At 40.8% G+C, this 18,623-nt stretch overlaps 1 protein-coding gene and 1 long non-coding RNA gene across 2 annotated transcripts; both read right to left on the bottom strand.

Moving 5' to 3' along the window:
* Positions 1 to 9,463: 9,463 nt before the first annotated feature.
* Positions 9,464 to 10,552, bottom strand: LOC127913571 (uncharacterized). Its single transcript, XR_008086055.1, has 2 exons — positions 10,323 to 10,552; positions 9,464 to 10,160 (listed from the first exon to the last, which is right to left on the bottom strand). It is a non-coding gene; the product is annotated as an uncharacterized LOC127913571 (long non-coding RNA).
* Positions 10,553 to 11,582: 1,030 nt separating this feature from the next.
* Positions 11,583 to 11,915, bottom strand: LOC118362268 (DNA-binding protein inhibitor ID-3-A-like). The gene has a single exon (XM_035742470.2). It carries the CDS (start codon positions 11,913 to 11,915, stop codon positions 11,583 to 11,585), a length of 333 nt encoding a protein of 110 aa, XP_035598363.2.
* Between the last annotated feature and the right edge of the window lie 6,708 nt (positions 11,916 to 18,623).

Below are 18,623 nucleotides of genomic sequence, written 5' to 3' on the forward strand. Positions count from 1 at the left end.
TGTGATTTATTGTGTCGAATTATTGTGTTATATTTTGTTGTGTTGTTTTTGTTGTTGTTGTTGTATTGTGTTATATTCTGTTGTGTTGTTTTGTGTTATATTTTGTTGTGTTGTTTTGTGTTATATTTTGTTGTGTTGTTTTGTGTTATATTTTGTTGTGTTGTATTTTGTTGTGTTGTATTCTGTTGTGTTGTTTTGTGTTATATTTTGTTGTGTTGTTTTGTGTTATATTTTGTTGTGTTGTATTTTGTTGTGTTGTATTCTGTTGTGTTGTTTTGTGTTATATTTTGTTGTGTTGTATTGTATTTTGTTGTTGTTGTTTTGTGTTATATTTTGTTGTGTTATATTTTGTTGTGTTGTTTTGTGTTATATTTTGTTGTGTTGTTTTGTGTTATATTTTGTTGTGTTGTTTTGTGTTATATTTTGTTGTGTTGTATTGTGTTATATTTTGTTGTGTTGTATTGTGTTATATTTTGTTGTGTTGTTTTGTGTTATATTTTGTTGTGTTGTTTTGAGTTATATTTTGTTGTGTTATATTTTGTTGTGTTGTTTTGTGTTATATTTTGTTGTGTTGTATTGTGTTATATTTTGTTGTTGTTGTATTGAGTTATATTTTGTTGTGTTGTATTGTGTTATATTTTGTTGTGTTGTATTTTGTTATATTTTGTTGTTGTTGTATTGAGTTATATTTTGTTGTGTTGTATTGAGTTATATTTTGTTGTGTTGTATTTTGTTATATTTTGTTGTTGTTGTATTGAGTTATATTTTGTTGTTGTTGTATTGAGTTATATTTTGTTGTGTTGTATTGAGTTATATTTTGTTGTGTTGTATTTTGTTGTGTTGTTGTTGTTGTTCTGTTGTTGTTGCTGTTGTTGAATTGTATTTTGTTATGTTGTGTTGTTTTGTATTTTGTTGTGTTATATTGGTGTTGTATTGTGTTGTTGTTGTATTGTTGTGTTGTTGTGTTGTATTTTGTTGTGTTATATTTTGTTGTGTTATATTTTGTTGTGTTATATTTTGTTGTGTTGTGTTTTGTATGATCGATGGCTGTTTCCTCTTGGCCAGGATTCCCTTGAAAAAGAGAGTCTTATCTCAATGGGAGTCACCTGAATAAATACTTGAAAATGCTAATGTTATTGACAACTGCCTTCTGTTTGTTTAGCCTACTTAAAACAACGCTGTAATCACGTCGAGTAGGCTTGTGCTTCTAGGTCTACTGCAATGGTGCAGTTTGTTATAAGACTTAATTGATTCACTTGAAAGAAATAGCAGTTGAATTACCAGAAATCAAATACCTTTTATCAGTTCAGACAATCGAAACATCAGCTGTGTAGTTTTGAGGAGAACACACCCAGGCTTCCATGAGATCATGTCAAATCTAGATAAGTATTAGGGTTAAAGTTCAGATACTGAACCAAAAACTCAACACTAGTCCAAACATTAACCCTCCCCAGGTATCACACTGACTGATGCAATACATTCTCTTCCACTGAATTTCTCTCAGTGAAAATAGATCATTCACTTGGCAATAAAGTAATTCCAATTAATTTACTGTCTATTTCTTTTAATTTCTTTTATTCATGTATTTCTTTATTCTGCATACGGTAGCTTTGACTTCTCCATTTGTGGGGTAAAATTTTAGAAGCAATTTATTTTACACTCAATTCCTGAAAAAGATTGAATATGGCTATTAGTGGCGCTTTCGTAAATATAGAGGAAGGGTGACTCTGTTACCCAAATCGAGTTACCCTCTACTGCGTGTACTGTGGTGCTCCTGGTCCTCAGACCTCTTCATGCTAGTATAACAACAATACAATGAATGTCGATATATCATTTTGTGGATCCTTAAATTTGTTACGTTTTTTTGCATATCCCTACTTCCCCTGAGACACTCTCAGAGAGTTGGGTCATGGCTAGGGTAGTGACAACATCATCTATCATTTCTAATTACCAGGTCTGTCTTGAGGACAAAATATTTGAAGAGTAAAAATTACACGAAGAAGAACAAAAACAAAGAAGAAGAAGAAAATCCCCAAATCCCAGACTTCAGCTTTAGTTCAACAATATCCTGAAAAAAAGGAACAACTTACTCTATTAAAAGGAAACTTGACAGACATCTATTTTATTGTCTTTGGCAAACTCAGGAGTTACAGACGACCAACTCTAGTGCATACCAGAAGTGTGCTTACAGAATCATTCCAGGCAGGGCATACGAGATATGAAGATGCTCTGACTTCAATCACTGCCCTCACTCCAGGACTGCATAAATCACTGAAGATGGAGACTTATATTTCCCTCACTAACTTTAAACAACAGCTATCTGAGCAGCTAACCGATCGCTGCTGCTGTACATAGTCCATCTGTAAATAGCCCATCAAATCTACCTACCTCATCCCCATATTGTTTTTATTTACTTTTCTGCTCTTTTGCACACCAGTATTCCTACTTGCACATCGTCATCTGCACATCTATCATTCCAAATGTTAATTTGCTAAATGTTAATTACTTCGCTACTGTGGCCTATTTATGGCCTTACCTCCTCACGCTGTTTTCATACACTATATATATTTTTTTCTATTGTGTTATTGACTGTACGTTTGTTTATTCCATGTGTAACTCTGTGTTGTTGTTTTTGGCACACTGCTTTGCTTTATCTTGGCCAGGTCACAGTTGTAAATGAGAACTTGTTCTCAACTAGTTTACCTGGTTAAATAAAGGTTAAATTAAAAAAATAGAGCCTGGACTTTGGGCCTGGACCTTGTAGTCTCCCTGTTTAAATCCCCCTTCAGAGACTGGTGACCTGCCTGTCTACTCCACAGGCCAGGACTGAGTAAGGCCTGTTTCCTCTCTCTACACAGCCTGACCCACCTCCTGGACAAACTAGTGGCGCCTCTCCTGGTCTTCTAGTCTCTTCAAGTGACAATAAAACACTCTAGATGGCATATAGTCCTTTGCCTCTTCACAGACTAACACACTAACATGCTTGACCATTACTTTGTTGAGTGATGTCAGGTTGTTTTCCATCAAGGCAAATGACCAACTATCCTGGAACAGGTGTGAAAACACATCATTGGTGATAAACTGAGGGACGAGACCATCCAGTGCATCCTCTCTTTCAAGGCCATCTTTTTTACCTGGCCTCCTGCTGCATGAAGGTACCTGGCCTCCTGCTGCAGAATGTACATGGCCTCCTGCTGATGAAGGTGTCTGTCCTCCTGCTTCATGAAGGTATCTGGCCTCCTGCTGTAGAATGTACTTGTCCTCCTGCTGCAGAATGTACTTGGCCTCCTGCTGTAGAATGTACCTGTCCTCCGGGTGAAGAAGGTACCTGTCCTCCTGCTGCAGAATGACTTGGCCTCCTTCTGCAGAATGCACCTGGCCTCCTGCTGCAGAATGTACCTGTCCTCCTGCTGAAGAAGGTATCTGTCCTCCTGCTGAAGAAGTTACCTGTCATCCTGCTGCAGAATGTACCTGTCCTCCTGCTGAAGAAGTTACCTGGCCTCCTGCTGAAGAAGTTACCTGTCCTCCTGCTGAAGAAGTTACCTGTCCTCCTGCTGCAGAATGTACCTGTCCTCCAGCTGAAGAAGTTACCTGTCCTCCTGCTGCAGAATGTACCTGTCCTCCTGCTGGAGAATGTACCTGTCCTCCTGCTGAAGAAGTTACCTGTCCTCCTGCTGCAGAATGTACCTGTCCTCCTGCTGCAGAATGTACCTGTCCTCCTGCTGAAGAAGTTACCTGTCCTCCTGCTGAAGACATTACCTGTCCTCCTGCTGAAGAAGTTACCTGTCCTCCTGCTGAAGAAGTTACCTGTCCTCCTGCTGCAGAATGTACCTGTCCTCCTGCTGCAGAAGTTACCTGTCCTCCTGCTGCAGAATGTACCTGTCCTCATGCTGCAGAATGTACCTGTCCTCATGCTGCAGAAGTTACCTGTCCTCCTGCTGCAGAAGTTACCTGTCCTCCTGCTGCATAATGTACCTGTCCTCATGCTGCAGAATGTACCTGTCCTCATGCTACAGAATGTACCTGTCTCTGGCCTGCAGAGATAAGTGGATAATACTGTAACCTCTAACCCAGTGGGTACTACTATAACCGCTAACCCAGTGGATACTACTGTAACCTCTAACCCAGTGGATAATACTGTAACCTCTAACCCAGTGGATACTACTGTAACCGCTAACCCAGTGGATACTACTATAACCGCTAACCCAGTGGATACTACTGTAACCTCTAACCCAGTGGATACTACTGTAACAGCTAACCCAGTGGTAACTACTGTAACCTCTAACCCAGTGGTTACTACTGTAACCTCTAACCCAGTGGATACTACTGTAACCTCTAACCCAGTGGATACTACTGTAACCTCTAACCCAGTGGATAATACTGTAACCTCTAACCCAGTGGATACTACTATAACCTCTAACCCAGTGGATAATACTGTAACCTCTAACCCAGTGGATACTACTGTAACCTCTAACCCAGTGGATACTACTATAACCGCTAACCCAGTGGATACTACTGTAACCTCTAACCCAGTGGATAATACTGTAACCTCTAACCCAGTGGATACTACTATAACCGCTAACCCAGTGGATACTACTGTAACCTCTAACCCAGCGGATACTACTATAACCGCTAACCCAGTGGATACTACTGTAACAGCTAACCCAGTGGATACTACTGTAACCACTAACCCAGTGGATACTACTGTAACAGCTAACCCAGTGGATACTACTGTAACCACTAACCCAGTGGATACTACTGTAACCTCTAACCCAGTGGATACTACTGTAACCTCTAACCCAGTGGATACTACTGTAACCTCTAACCCAGTGGATACTACTGTAACCTCTAACCCAGTGGATACTACTGTAACCGCTAACCCAGTAGATACTACTGTAACAGCTAACCCAGTGGATACTACTATAACCGCTAACCCAGTGGATACTACTGTAAACTCTAACCCAGTGGGTACTACTGTAACCTCTAACCCAGTGGATACTACTGTAACCTCTAACCCAGTGGATACTACTGTAACCTCTAACCCAGTGGATACTACTGTAACCTCTAACCCAGTGGATAATACTGTAACCTCTAACCCAGTGGATACTACTGTAACCTCTAACCCAGTGGATAATACTGTAACCTCTAACCCAGTGGATACTACTGTAACCTCTAACCCAGTGGATACTACTGTAACCTCTAACCCAGTGGATACTACTGTAACCGCTAACCCAGTGGATACTACTGTAACCTCTAACCCAGTGGATAATACTGTAACAGCTAACCCAGTGGTTACTACTGTAACCTCTAACCCAGTGGATACTACTATAACCGCTAACCCAGTGGATACTACTGTAACCTCTAACCCAGTGGATACTACTGTAACCTCTAACCCAGTGGATACTACTGTAACCTCTAACCCAGTGGATACTACTGTAACCTCTAACCCAGTAGATACTACTGTAACCGCTAACCCAGTGGTTACTACTGTAACCTCTAACCCAGTGGATACTACTGTAACAGCTAACCCAGTGGTTACTACTGTAACCTCTAACCCAGTGGATACTACTGTAACAGCTAACCCAGTGGATACTACTGTAACCTCTAACCCAGTGGATACTACTGTAACCTCTAACCCAGTGGATACTACTGTAACCTCTAACCCAGTGGATACTACTGTAACAGCTGACCCAGTGGTTACTACTGTAACAGCTAACCCAGTGGATACTACTGTAACCTCTAACCCAGTAGATACTACTGTAACAGCTAACCCAGTGGATACTACTGTAACAGCTAACCCAGTGGATACTACTGTAACAGCTAACCCAGTGGATACTACTGTAACAGCTAACCCAGTGGATACTACTGTAACCTCTAACCCAGTGGATACTACTATAACCGCTAACCCAGTGGATACTACTGTAACCTCTAACCCAGTGGATACTACTGTAACCTCTAACCCAGTGGATACTACTATAACCTCTAACCCAGTGGGTACTACTATAACCTCTAACCCAGTGGATAATACTGTAACCTCTAACCCAGTGGATACTACTATAACCGCTAACCCAGTGGATACTACTGTAACAGCTAACCCAGTGAATACTACTGTAACCTCTAACCCAGTGGATACTACTGTAACCTCTAACCCAGTGGATACTACTGTAACAGCTAACCCAGTGGATACTACTGTAACCTCTAACCCAGTGGATACTACTGTAACCTCTAACCCAGTGGATACTACTGTAACAGCTGACCCAGTGGATACTACTGTAACCTCTAACCCAGTGGATACTACTGTAACCTCTAACCCAGTGGATACTACTGTAACCTCTAACCCAGTGGGTACTACTGTAACCTCTAACCCAGTGGATACTACTGTAACCGCTAACCCAGTAGATACTACTGTAACCGCTAACCCAGAAGATACTACTGTAACCTCTAACCCAGTGGATACTACTGTAACCTCTAACCCAGTGGATACTACTGTAACAGCTGACCCAGTGGATACTACTGTAACCTCTAACCCAGTGGATACTACTGTAACCTCTAACCCAGTGGATACTACTGTAACCTCTAACCCAGTGGGTACTACTGTAACCTCTAACCCAGTGGATACTACTGTAACCGCTAACCCAGTAGATACTACTGTAACCGCTAACCCAGAAGATACTACTGTAACCTCTAACCCAGTGGATACTACTGTAACCTCTAACCCAGTGGATACTACTGTAACCTCTAACCCAGTAGATACTACTGTAACCTCTAACCCAGTAGATACTACTGTAACCTCTAACCCAGTGGATACTACTGTAACCTCTAACCCAGTGGATACTACTGTAACCGCTAACCCAGAAGATACTACTGTAACCTCTAACCCAGTGGATACTACTGTAACCTCTAACCCAGTGGATACTACTGTAACAGCTAACCCAGTGGATACTACTGTAACCTCTAACCCAGTGGATACTACTGTAACCGCTAACCCAGTAGATACTACTGTAACCGCTAACCCAGTGGATACTACTGTAACCTCTAACCCAGTGGATACTACTGTAACCGCTAACCCAGTGGTTACAAACTCCAATTACTGGAGGGCCGTGTGTCTGCTGATTTTAGTTATTTCCTTTAAATTTGTGTCCAATAAAGACCAAGACAACCAGGTGAGGGGAGCTCCTAACTAATCAATGACCCTGAAGTGATCAATAAGTACAAGGTGGGAGCGAGAACTCCCAGAAATACTGCCCTCTTGGAATTGAGTTTGGGACCTCTGCACAAACCTTTGGGTGGTTCCTGCTAGATATAGCAAGACATATCCATCCCTTGTTCCCTGATTATTATAAACTAAATCACCAATTTGAAATGTACTTTAATCAATGTACTCTACTAAAATAGTCTTGCAATAACATGCATTGTGCATGGTCTTTGAAAAGTGCAGTAATGTGACGTCAACCACTAGGTGTCAGTACCTATTCACAACTGAAGTCAACTACTTTAAGAGGGGCCCAGTGCTTTCAGATCAGTGGTCCATTTTATTTTTTTTATTTTTTTCATCAGTTCATCAGTTCAATTGTACACTTTTGCCACAAAATGTAAATAGTTCAAATATAATTTTTATGATATTATGTATATTCCATTATTTTGTTTTATAATGAGATAACTGCCAAACAATGGTGGGTTGGTTACTTCCCTACCTCTAGGTATAAAGAGGTTCAAAGGTCAAGAAGGAGTTAATTTGCTGGCAGGAATTTATTTTGACAGGTCCTCTCTCAGGTTCTATAGTATCCGAACAGAATTAGGTCAACACCCGCTAACTGTCAAAATCCAGAAAAAACCTGTTCAATTCTACAACCACCTAATAGGAAGCGATTCCCAAACCTTCCATAACAAAGCCATCATCTACAGAGAGATGAACCTGGAGAAGAGTCTCCTTAGCAAGCTGGTCCTGGGGCTCTGTTCACAAACACAAACCCCACAGAGCCACAGGACAACAACACAATTCGACACAACCAACTCATGAGAAAACAAAAAGATCATTAGATAATTACTGGACACATTGGAAAGAATTAATAAAAAACTGTGCAAACTAGAATGCTATTTGGAAAGTCAGTTAAGAACAAATTCTTGTTTACAATGACGGCCTAGGAACAGTGGGTTAACTGCTCTGTTCAGGGGCAGCTAAGGGATTCAATCTAGCAACCTTTCAGTTCCTGGCCCAATGCTCTAACAACTTGGCTACCTGCCGCCACTGTCTCAAGAGAAGACAGGCTATGTGCACACTGCCCACAAAATGAGGTGGAAACTGAGCTGCACTTCCTAACCTTCTGCCCATTGTATGACCATATTATAGAGACATATTTCCCTCAGATTACACAGATCCACAAATAATTTGAAAACAAATTCAGTTTTGATAAACTCCCATATCTACTGGGTGAAATACCACAGTGTGCCATCACAGCAGTAATATGTGTGACCTGTTGCCACAAGAAAATGGCAACCAGTGAAGAACAAACACCATTGTAAATACAACCCATATTTCTTTATTTTCCCTTTTTTTAAACTTTAAATATTTGCACATTGTTACAACATATATATAGACATAATATGTTTGGCTTTTTGCAACTTCTGTGAGTGTAATGTTTCCTGTGAAAATGTTTTGTTTATTATCTAGTTCACTTGCTTTGGCAATGTTAACATGTGTTCCCATGCCAATAAAGCCCCTTGAATTGAAAACCACTAGGTGGCAGCATTGTCCATTTTTTGGGGGAACAAGTTCGGTGCATCAAGAGTGCATGGTGTCTGGATGCCGTGTTTCCGTACCATACTGTATATATAGATTGCTAGATTGACTACCTAGAAGTAATAATTTACCTATATCACAAATAAATAAAAAAACATGGGATATATTAGTCTCCAGAAATGCCAAGCATTTAAGATCTGACATCGAGATTCATTGTGACAAAGCTATTGACTGTGGCGGGATGGGTGAATATGATTAGGCTACAAACACAGCTATAGGCAGTCTAACCTGTTGTGATGTATTAAGTTGGGCTGATTAGATATAATAAGAGTATATTATATCATACAAGTAGTGTAATTTGTAACTAGGTGTCAACTCCTCCGAAAAGAATCATTATTACCACAGAGATTGCTGCTTATGTTACGGCTCACGGAAAAAACTGAAAGAGAGATACAGGAAACAGCCCGTCACCTCAATCTTCTATTGAATACAGGTACATCCTGTCATATCAAGGTATGTAATTCAATCATAAGAGATCTTCAAGCAAATCATCCACCATACTTAGCTATATAAATATTATGCATCTCGACCGTCACCCTATTCCCTATATCGAGCACTACTATGGCCACATGTAGTGCACTATAACGGGAATAGGTTGCCATTTGGGATGCACAATCCCTAAAGTTAAACTAACAAAGAAAGAAAAGCTACAGTACTTCACAGAACGTTCACAACATTTCGTCATTTTATTACATAAGAACGTACATATAACCCAGACTTTGATTTTAAAAAAGAAAAAAGTTTATAAAACTCAGCAATTATTTGACATTGTCCGTAGAAATAAACAATCCCTACAAACATTTACAATCAACTCTATTACAGAGTTGTGATTATATCCAAGGACCCCCGCACAAGACCAAACTCATTTAACCCATCTCCTTCAGAGTTCACAGTGATCAAATTAGATCTTTACACAATTTGACCAAGTTCTGAAAGCCTTCAAATTATAAGATAACAGAGGATATGAAGAGAGAATTAAGTGATAGAGTATAAGGACTGGCTAGGAGAAGAGGGAAGGGAGGACGGATTGGGAGAGGGGGTTGGGTTGTAACAAAATATTGGAAAGTCAATCCAAAAGGTTTGGTTTGGAATGTAACACAAAAAGATAAATCCACTAAGATTGATGTATCGATACATTCAGAGGGATACAAAACCACAACTGAGAGGAACAAGTAGAGAGAGAGAGAGACAGGGAGAGGGACAGAGACAGAAACAGAGTCAATTCAAATCTTTTTCTGCTTTGGTGTGTTGTTTATGTCACTTCTGGTGACAAGAGGACAGAAAACAAGAGGATGATCCATCCATCCATCGGAGAACTAAAGAGTCCTCTTCTCTCCCACTCTAAATACCTGTCCCAGACCTTCTTTCTTGCCCTCTTGCCCAGATCTGAGAACTAAAGAGTCCTCTTCTCTCCCACTCTAAATACCTGTCCCAGACCTTCTTTCTTGCCCTCTTGTCCTCTTGCCCAGATCTGAGAACTAAAGAGTCCTCTTCTCTCCCACTCTAAATACCCGTCCCAGACCTTCTTTCTTGCCCTCTTGTCCTCTTGCCCAGATCTGAGAACTAAAGAGTCCTCTTCTCTCCCACTCTAAATACCTGTCCCAGACCTTCTTTCTTGCCCTCTTGTCCTCTTGCCCAGATCTGAGAACTAAAGAGTCCTCTTCTCTCCCACTCTAAATACCCGTCCCAGACCTTCTTTCTGGCCCTCTTGTCCTCTTGCCCAGGGGGAAGTGGAGATGTGTTTATCTGCACCTGCACACAGAGAGAAAGGGAAGAAAAAGTTAAGTCGGGACAGTGCTCTCTCTCACACTCCCTCCCTCCGCCTTAGAGGTGGAGCAGACTGGCGCCTAGTGTGGAGCTTTCACTAACCACCACACATTCACCAACCCCAGGCTGATAGCAATGAATCCACCACACATTCACCAACCCCAGGCTGATAGCAATGAATCCACCACACATTCACCAACCCCAGGCTGATAGCAATGAATCCACCACACATTCACCAACCCCAGGCTGATAGCAATGAATCCACCACACATTCACCAACCCCAGGCTGATAGCAATGAATCCACCACACATTCACCAACCCCAGGCTGATAGCAATGAATCCACCACACATACACTGGCTTGGCTAATTGGCAACCATGGTGAGTGGGAGATAAGAGAGGAAAGGGGACTAGACTATTTCCCTGCATATCAATGTCCCCTTCATTGCTGTTTATTGCTATGAATCATCTTAGAAAGTAAGGCTACATCATATATTTTTTTAAGAGGTATGCAGTTCATTGCCATTGCCAGCCACGTCACAGCAAGTCGGGAATTATATTGGATACATGTAATGCAATAGTAATAACACAAGCATAGATGACTATAGATTGGCTACATACCATTTATGGACGTTATAGGCCTATTCCTCCTCTTTAACGGCACAACCGTCCATCTTCTTGGGAGAAATTGCGTGCAAGGTCTGCATTCTTCATGGGGGGGGGAATAAATATTATTACCACTAACAGCGAAATTATTAGCCTCACTGACAGCAGGACATAAACAAGGACACGTGCAGTAGATGTACTTATGGTTACATGTATTGCAACGACATAACAGTCGAGGCCTGCACTGATATTTGGTTATATTTTGATCGTGCATCATGTAACAGCAAATATTAAATGCTTTCCAACATCACATTGTTCATATGTTTACACGGCAAAAATAAAAACCTACGTTTTCCTTTACATGCGCGTCAATTTGATACAACGGAAACTATGAGACAATGCAACAAATCCTACATAACGGGGGCGGGAACCGTCCTCACCTTTAGTGACAGCACCAAATCAGGCGTGGTTGTCGCTGAAGACTCGTCTTCCAACGCGATTTGTAGGTCGAATATGTAGTCGATAACGTGTTGCAGAATTTCCACTTGGCTGACGGACTTGTTCTGTGGGATGCTCGGTACCAGCTCCTTCAGTTTGGAGTAGCAGTCATTCATATCGCACAGCGCGCCCACGGATTCCTCCATAGATGGCTTATTCCGGGTGATGGAGAGACTCTGATCCGAAATGCAGCGGACAGCTTCGTAGCAGCTCCTGACAGATCTCATAGGACTGATGGCTTTCATGTTTTTAAAGTAGCCTACAATTAGTTAATTCAATGTGAAATAAAGTGAGACGCTAAGGCAACAACCAGCTACAGTACTTCGGTGTGTGTGTGAGGATGGCTTTATACACCCTTGTTAGTCAGTCGCCGCCCATTCTCACAAATAAATACACCCTCGTGCTGTGATTAGCCAGTGTAGAGACTTCCTGGTTGTTCTGAGAAGCTCGGGGTTTATGATTGGCTGTTCAAACGTCACCTACCGGAGCGAAGTAGGGGTGGGGGCAGATGGAATGAGAAATTCAAGCAATGATGCTAGTCAATCCGATGGGCAATTACCCACCTCATTTCAGATATTAGGCTACAATCAAGAAAACGTAATTTTGGTGAGCACTGAATACATAAACTATCCAAAAAGAAACATTCAACTTGGTTAATAGACCTAAATATGTCTGTTTTGCTCACTGACATAGACTCTCTGGATCTTCTTCCTTTATCAAATTGAAGCCACACGTTACCGTTACGCGTTTCACGCCAATGTGTTCCTCTCATGACGTTGCAGACATTTTGGCGTCAGGAATAATTTTTCTACCTCTTTTGGCATCACATGATTTTAAGACTTGTCAAGCGGCAGGCAGGCAGACAGAGAAGATAAGCTTGAAAATCCTATAATTATAAGCCTTATAAAAAGTGATGGTTTTCACATTTCTTCACCTAAAAGATGTAGGCTAGGAGGATAGGGATACAACAGTCATTTTCATTAGCAATAGATTCAAGAAGCCTAGATAAGTTAAGAGTTGAATGCCTTACATGAGTTCGTTAAAGTGCAAACTCCCTCCTTTGTGAATAACAGTTTTGAATTTGTTATTATTAGCTAATCATATTATTATCATAAGAAATAAGAAACTCTGTTGTATATGCCCAGCTGGACTTTGTCTATACCACTATCAATTCATCTTCTTTTATATTTTTAATGTCAAATAAAATAAAGATAAAAAAACGAAATCCAAACAAATATGAAATCTGCAGTTAACCATGACAGAGGAGAACAACATTCGGGCTATGTTATTGTGAATAAAATGTGTGATGAACCCTAACTCAAAATAAGTTGTATATTCTTCTCTTTCTTTTTAACCCCTGCATTTTTTAGTCAAACCGTAGTCAAACTGTTCCTATTTGGTCTTATTTTCCTTTTTCTCACAATCGTGTTTTGTGGAGGAATGTACCCTCGCCCAGCTGTGTGTCCTATTCCAACCCAGCTGTGTTGATCTAACGCGCCCGTCCCAGACAGCCTGGCGCCAGTCTCTCGACGTCATCCATTCACCCGCTCCAACGCGCCGCTCTGGCAAAAGGCCCACCCTGACCAGAACTTCCTCACCGAGATATTTTACTGGGCCCGTCACTCAAAGTACTGGGTCTGCCCACTTCTCTCTGTTGCTGCAGCCCACTGAGCTTTGTTCCGAACTCCAATGCATGATAATAAGAATATGCTGACTCTTTAAAAATAACCAATTTGGTTCCTCTCCTCTGAAGGCGCAACCATATCTTTGTTAATGTCAATACTAGCATTAGATAACACTGGGGCCATTGGGTTGGTTTACACATCATCTGATTAAAGAGGGAGTAAATATTTGTCATCAATTGGGAAAACCAAGGACGTAGTAATCCTTCACTTAAAAGACACAAACATATAAAAACAAGATTTAGGAGTGAGTTTTAATCCTCGCTATTTTTATATTTTGAACAAATAGAAGTATAGCCTAATTATTTTATGTTCGATAAAGATACATTCGTGCGTAAATATGCGCCAGTGGAATTGGCCCAATGGCCCGCCCCTTTTCAGCGGTTGCACAGATGTTCATGTCAGCGTGTAGGCTGCTACCCCCCACTTGTTGACCCCTAATGACTACAAGTCATTCAACGACCTCACTCAAGAGCAAACTACTAATTTTATACCGTGTGACCAGAGTTCGGTCCATTGCTATTTTAAAAATACATTTTGTGAACGTTACTGGTTGTCCAAACAAGACTTCTACCTCAGATATCTGTCTTAAATATGTCAAGGGGAGGAGGGTGGACAAATATTGTCCTAAAATCGCTGGCATGGTGAGAAAATGACTATTTATACATGTGTTCTGTATAAAGCAACATTATATTATTATATATGCGTAAAAATAAAACACTACAATTAGAAGAATATGTTGGCAAACAAAGTTAGTCTACATGAAACGATAAGTTTACAAAAGTGAAATACAGTTATATTGCTGCACGATTATAAACATTTTTTTCTGCGCGTTGGTAGGCTACAATGTTACACTTCTGGATGTAAAAAAAAATGGCATAAGCAGCGGGTGCCCTCACCAGCCTGGACTTTTTATTGCCTATCTGCAGATTCCTGGGCTCTGAATCCGTGTGACACTGGTGCGTCTGGGCAGGGATCAGGTGCCCTCGCGCCACGCTGTCGGAAAGGCCCCAACACAATCGAGGCTCTCTTTCAATGGATGGGAGAATTTCGAGACTGGCGTCAGTGAGTCTGCCTCGCTCCGCATCCCCGCCCTCTCACTCTCCCCCCGGTTCTCTGTGCAGCTGGACGCAGACAATCAAGCTATCAACAATCGCCATGCATAATTAGCATCGCCCTCCTCTCCCCTCCCCACCCCACCTGCCCCCTCGTAACCCCTGTCGCCTCCCCCTCGTTTCTACCCAAAGAAAACCATTCAAGGCGTTCCTTCTTAATCCGCCGTCAACAAAGACCCTCTATTTCTTCTTCTGGTAACAACAGAGGAGAGAGTAGCTAAAAGTCCAGTCATCACGTGGAGAGAGACTCACACACATACCGTTGGAAAGGCAGGCAATTGAAGACAAAATAAGGTTTTCCCTACAAGTATCACTGGGTAATTTACTGACACTTCATTCGTTGTATCTGTAGTGTAGTTCACCCTACCACCCCTCCTCTCCTGGCTCGGTCTGGCATCAAAGTAGAGCCTTGAGGGTCCTTTTCAGCTTTGAGGGATTCACAATTTCCAATCCTCTCTCTCTCTGATGCTTCTGAATCCAACTGCCAAATGATATATGCAAACTCTGACAATAATATCTAACTGATAATAACTCATATTACATTAATTTGTGGAATTTGAGAATTTCACATGGCCACATCAACATGAATAAATGTCCGTCATAACTGCATTACATAAACCATGCAGCATAACTGGCTTTACATAAACAATGTTTGGATGTCAATGTGATGTTCTAGCACCCATTGGATCAATGTGATGTTCTAGCACCCATTGGATCAATGTGATGTTCTAGCACACATTGGATCAATGTGATGTTCTAGCATCCATCATGTCAATGTGATGTTCTAGCATCTATCATGTCAATGTGATGTTCTAGAATCCATCAGATAATTGTGACGTTGTAGCATTTTATAAGATCAATATGATGTTCTAGCACCCATTGGATCAATGTGATGTTCTAGCATCCATCATGTCAATGTGACGTTCTAGCATCCATCATGTCAATGTGATGTTCTAGCATCCATCATGTCAATGTGATGTTCTAGCACCCATTGGATCAATGTGATGTTCTAGCACCCATTGGATCAATGTGATGTTCTAGCACCCATTGGATCAATGTGATGTTCTAGCATCCATCATGTCAATGTGATGTTCTAGCATCCATCATGTCAATGTGATGTTCTAGCATCCATCAGATCAATGTGATGTTCTAGCATCCATCATGTCAATGTGATGTTCTAGAATCCATCAGATAATTGTGATGTTGTAGCATTTTATAAGATCAATGTGATGTTCTAGCACCCATTGGATCAATGTGATGTTCTAGCATCCATCATGTCAATGTGATGTTCTAGCATCCATCAGATCAATGTGATGTTCTAGCATCCGTCAGATCAATGCAATGTTCTAGCACCCATTGGATCAATGTGAAGTTCTAGCACCCATTGGATCAATGTGATGTTCTAGCATCCATCATGTCAATGTGATGTTCTAGCATCCATCAGATGAATGTGATGTTCTAGCATCCATCATGTCAATGTGATGTTCTAGCATCCATCAGATCAATGTGATGTTCTAGAATCCATCAGATCATTGTGATGTTGTAGCATTTTATAAGATCAATGTGATGTTCTAGCATCCATCATGTCAATGTAATTTTCTAACATCCATCAGATCAATGTGATGTTCTAGCATCCATCAGATCAATGTGATGTTCTAGCCTCCATCAGATCAATGTGATGTTCTAGCATCCATCAGATCAATGTGATGTTCTAGCATCCATCAGATCAATGTGATGTTGAAGCATTTTATCAGATCAATGTGATGTTCTAGCCTCCATCAGATCAATGTGATGTTCTAGCCTCCATCAGATCAATGTGATGTTCTAGCCTCCATCAGAACAACGTGATGTTCTAGCATCCATCAGGTCAATGTGATGTTCTAGCATCCATCAGATCAATGTGATGTTGTAGCATTTTATCAGATCAATGTGATGTTCTAGTCTCCATCAGATCAATGTGATGTTCTAGCCTCCATCAGATCAATGTGATGTTCTAGCCTCCATCAGCTCAACGTGATGTTCTAGCATCCATCAGGTCAATGTGATGTTCTAGCATCCATCAGATCAATGTGATGTTCTAGCCTCCATCAGCTCAACGTGATGTTCTAGCATCCATCAGGTCAATGTGATGTTCTCGCACTTTATCAGATCAATGTAATTTTCTAACATCCATCGGATCAATGTGATGTTCCAGCATCCATCAGATCAATGTGATGTTCTAGCCTCCATCAGATCAATGTGATGTTGAAGCATTTTATCAGATCAATGTGATGTTCTAGCCTCCATCAGATCAATGTGATGTTCTAGCCTCCATCAGCTCAACGTGATGTTCTAGCATCCATCAGATCAATGTGATGTTCTAGCACTTTATCAGATCAATGTGATGTTCTAGCATTTTATCAGATCAATGTGATGTTCTAGCATCCATCAGATAAATGTGATGTTATAGCACGCATCATGTCAATGTGATGTTCTAGCATCCATCATGTCAATGTGACGTTCTAGCATCCATCATGTCAATGTGATGTTCTAGCATCCATCATGTCAATGTGATGTTCTAGCACCCATTGGATCAATGTGATGTTCTAGCACCCATTGGATCAATGTGATGTTCTAGCACCCATTGGATCAATGTGATGTTCTAGCATCCATCATGTCAATGTGATGTTCTAGCATCCATCATGTCAATGTGATGTTCTAGCATCCATCAGATCAATGTGATGTTCTAGCATCCATCATGTCAATGTGATGTTCTAGAATCCATCAGATAATTGTGATGTTGTAGCATTTTATAAGATCAATGTGATGTTCTAGCACCCATTGGATCAATGTGATGTTCTAGCATCCATCATGTCAATGTGATGTTCTAGCATCCATCAGATCAATGTGATGTTCTAGCATCTGTCAGATCAATGCAATGTTCTAGCACCCATTGGATCAATGTGAAGTTCTAGCACCCATTGGATCAATGTGATGTTCTAGCATCCATCATGTCAATGTGATGTTCTAGCATCCATCAGATGAATGTGATGTTCTAGCATCCATCATGTCAATGTGATGTTCTAGCATCCATCAGATCAATGTGATGTTCTAGAATCCATCAGATCATTGTGATGTTGTAGCATTTTATAAGATCAATGTGATGTTCTAGCATCCATCATGTCAATGTAATTTTCTAACATCCATCGGATCAATGTGATGTTCCAGCATCCATCAGATCAATGTGATGTTCTAGCATCCATCAGATCAATGTGATGTTCTAGCACCCATTGGATCAATGTGATGTTCTAGCATCCATTAGATCAATGTGATGTTCTAGCATCCATCAGATCAATGTGATGTTCTAGCATCCATCAGATCAATGTGATGTTGAAGCATTTTATCAGATCAATGTGATGTTCTAGCCTCCATCAGATCAATGTGATGTTCTAGCCTCCATCAGATCAATGTGATGTTCTAGCCTCCATCAGAACAACGTGATGTTCTAGCATCCATCAGGTCAATGTGATGTTCTAGCATCCATCAGCTCAATGTGATGTTGTAGCATTTTATCAGATCAATGTGATGTTCTAGTCTCCATCAGATCAATGTGATGTTCTAGCCTCCATCAGATCAATGTGATGTTCTAGCCTCCATCAGCTCAACGTGATGTTCTAGCATCCATCAGGTCAATGTGATGTTCTAGCATCCATCAGATCAATGTGATGTTCTAGCCTCCATCAGCTCAACGTGATGTTCTAGCATCCATCAGGTCAATGTGATGTTCTCGCACTTTATCAGATCAATGTAATTTTCTAACATCCATCGGATCAATGTGATGTTCCAGCATCCATCAGATCAATGTGATGTTGAAGCATTTTATCAGATCAATGTGATGTTCTAGCCTCCATCAGATCAATGTGATGTTCTAGCCTCCATCAGCTCAACGTGATGTTCTAGCATCCATCAGATCAATGTGATGTTCTAGCACTTTATCAGATCAATGTGATGTTCTAGCATTTTATCAGATCAATGTGATGTTCTAGCATCCATCAGATAAATGTGATGTTATAGCATCCATCGGATCAATGTGATGTTCTAGCATCCATCAGATCAATGTGATGTTCTAGCATCCATCATGTCAATGTGATGTTCTAGCATCCATCATGTCAATGTG

This window comes from Oncorhynchus keta, chromosome 29 (genome assembly GCF_023373465.1).
Source record: "Oncorhynchus keta strain PuntledgeMale-10-30-2019 chromosome 29, Oket_V2, whole genome shotgun sequence".
Lineage (NCBI taxonomy): Eukaryota > Metazoa > Chordata > Actinopteri > Salmoniformes > Salmonidae > Oncorhynchus > Oncorhynchus keta.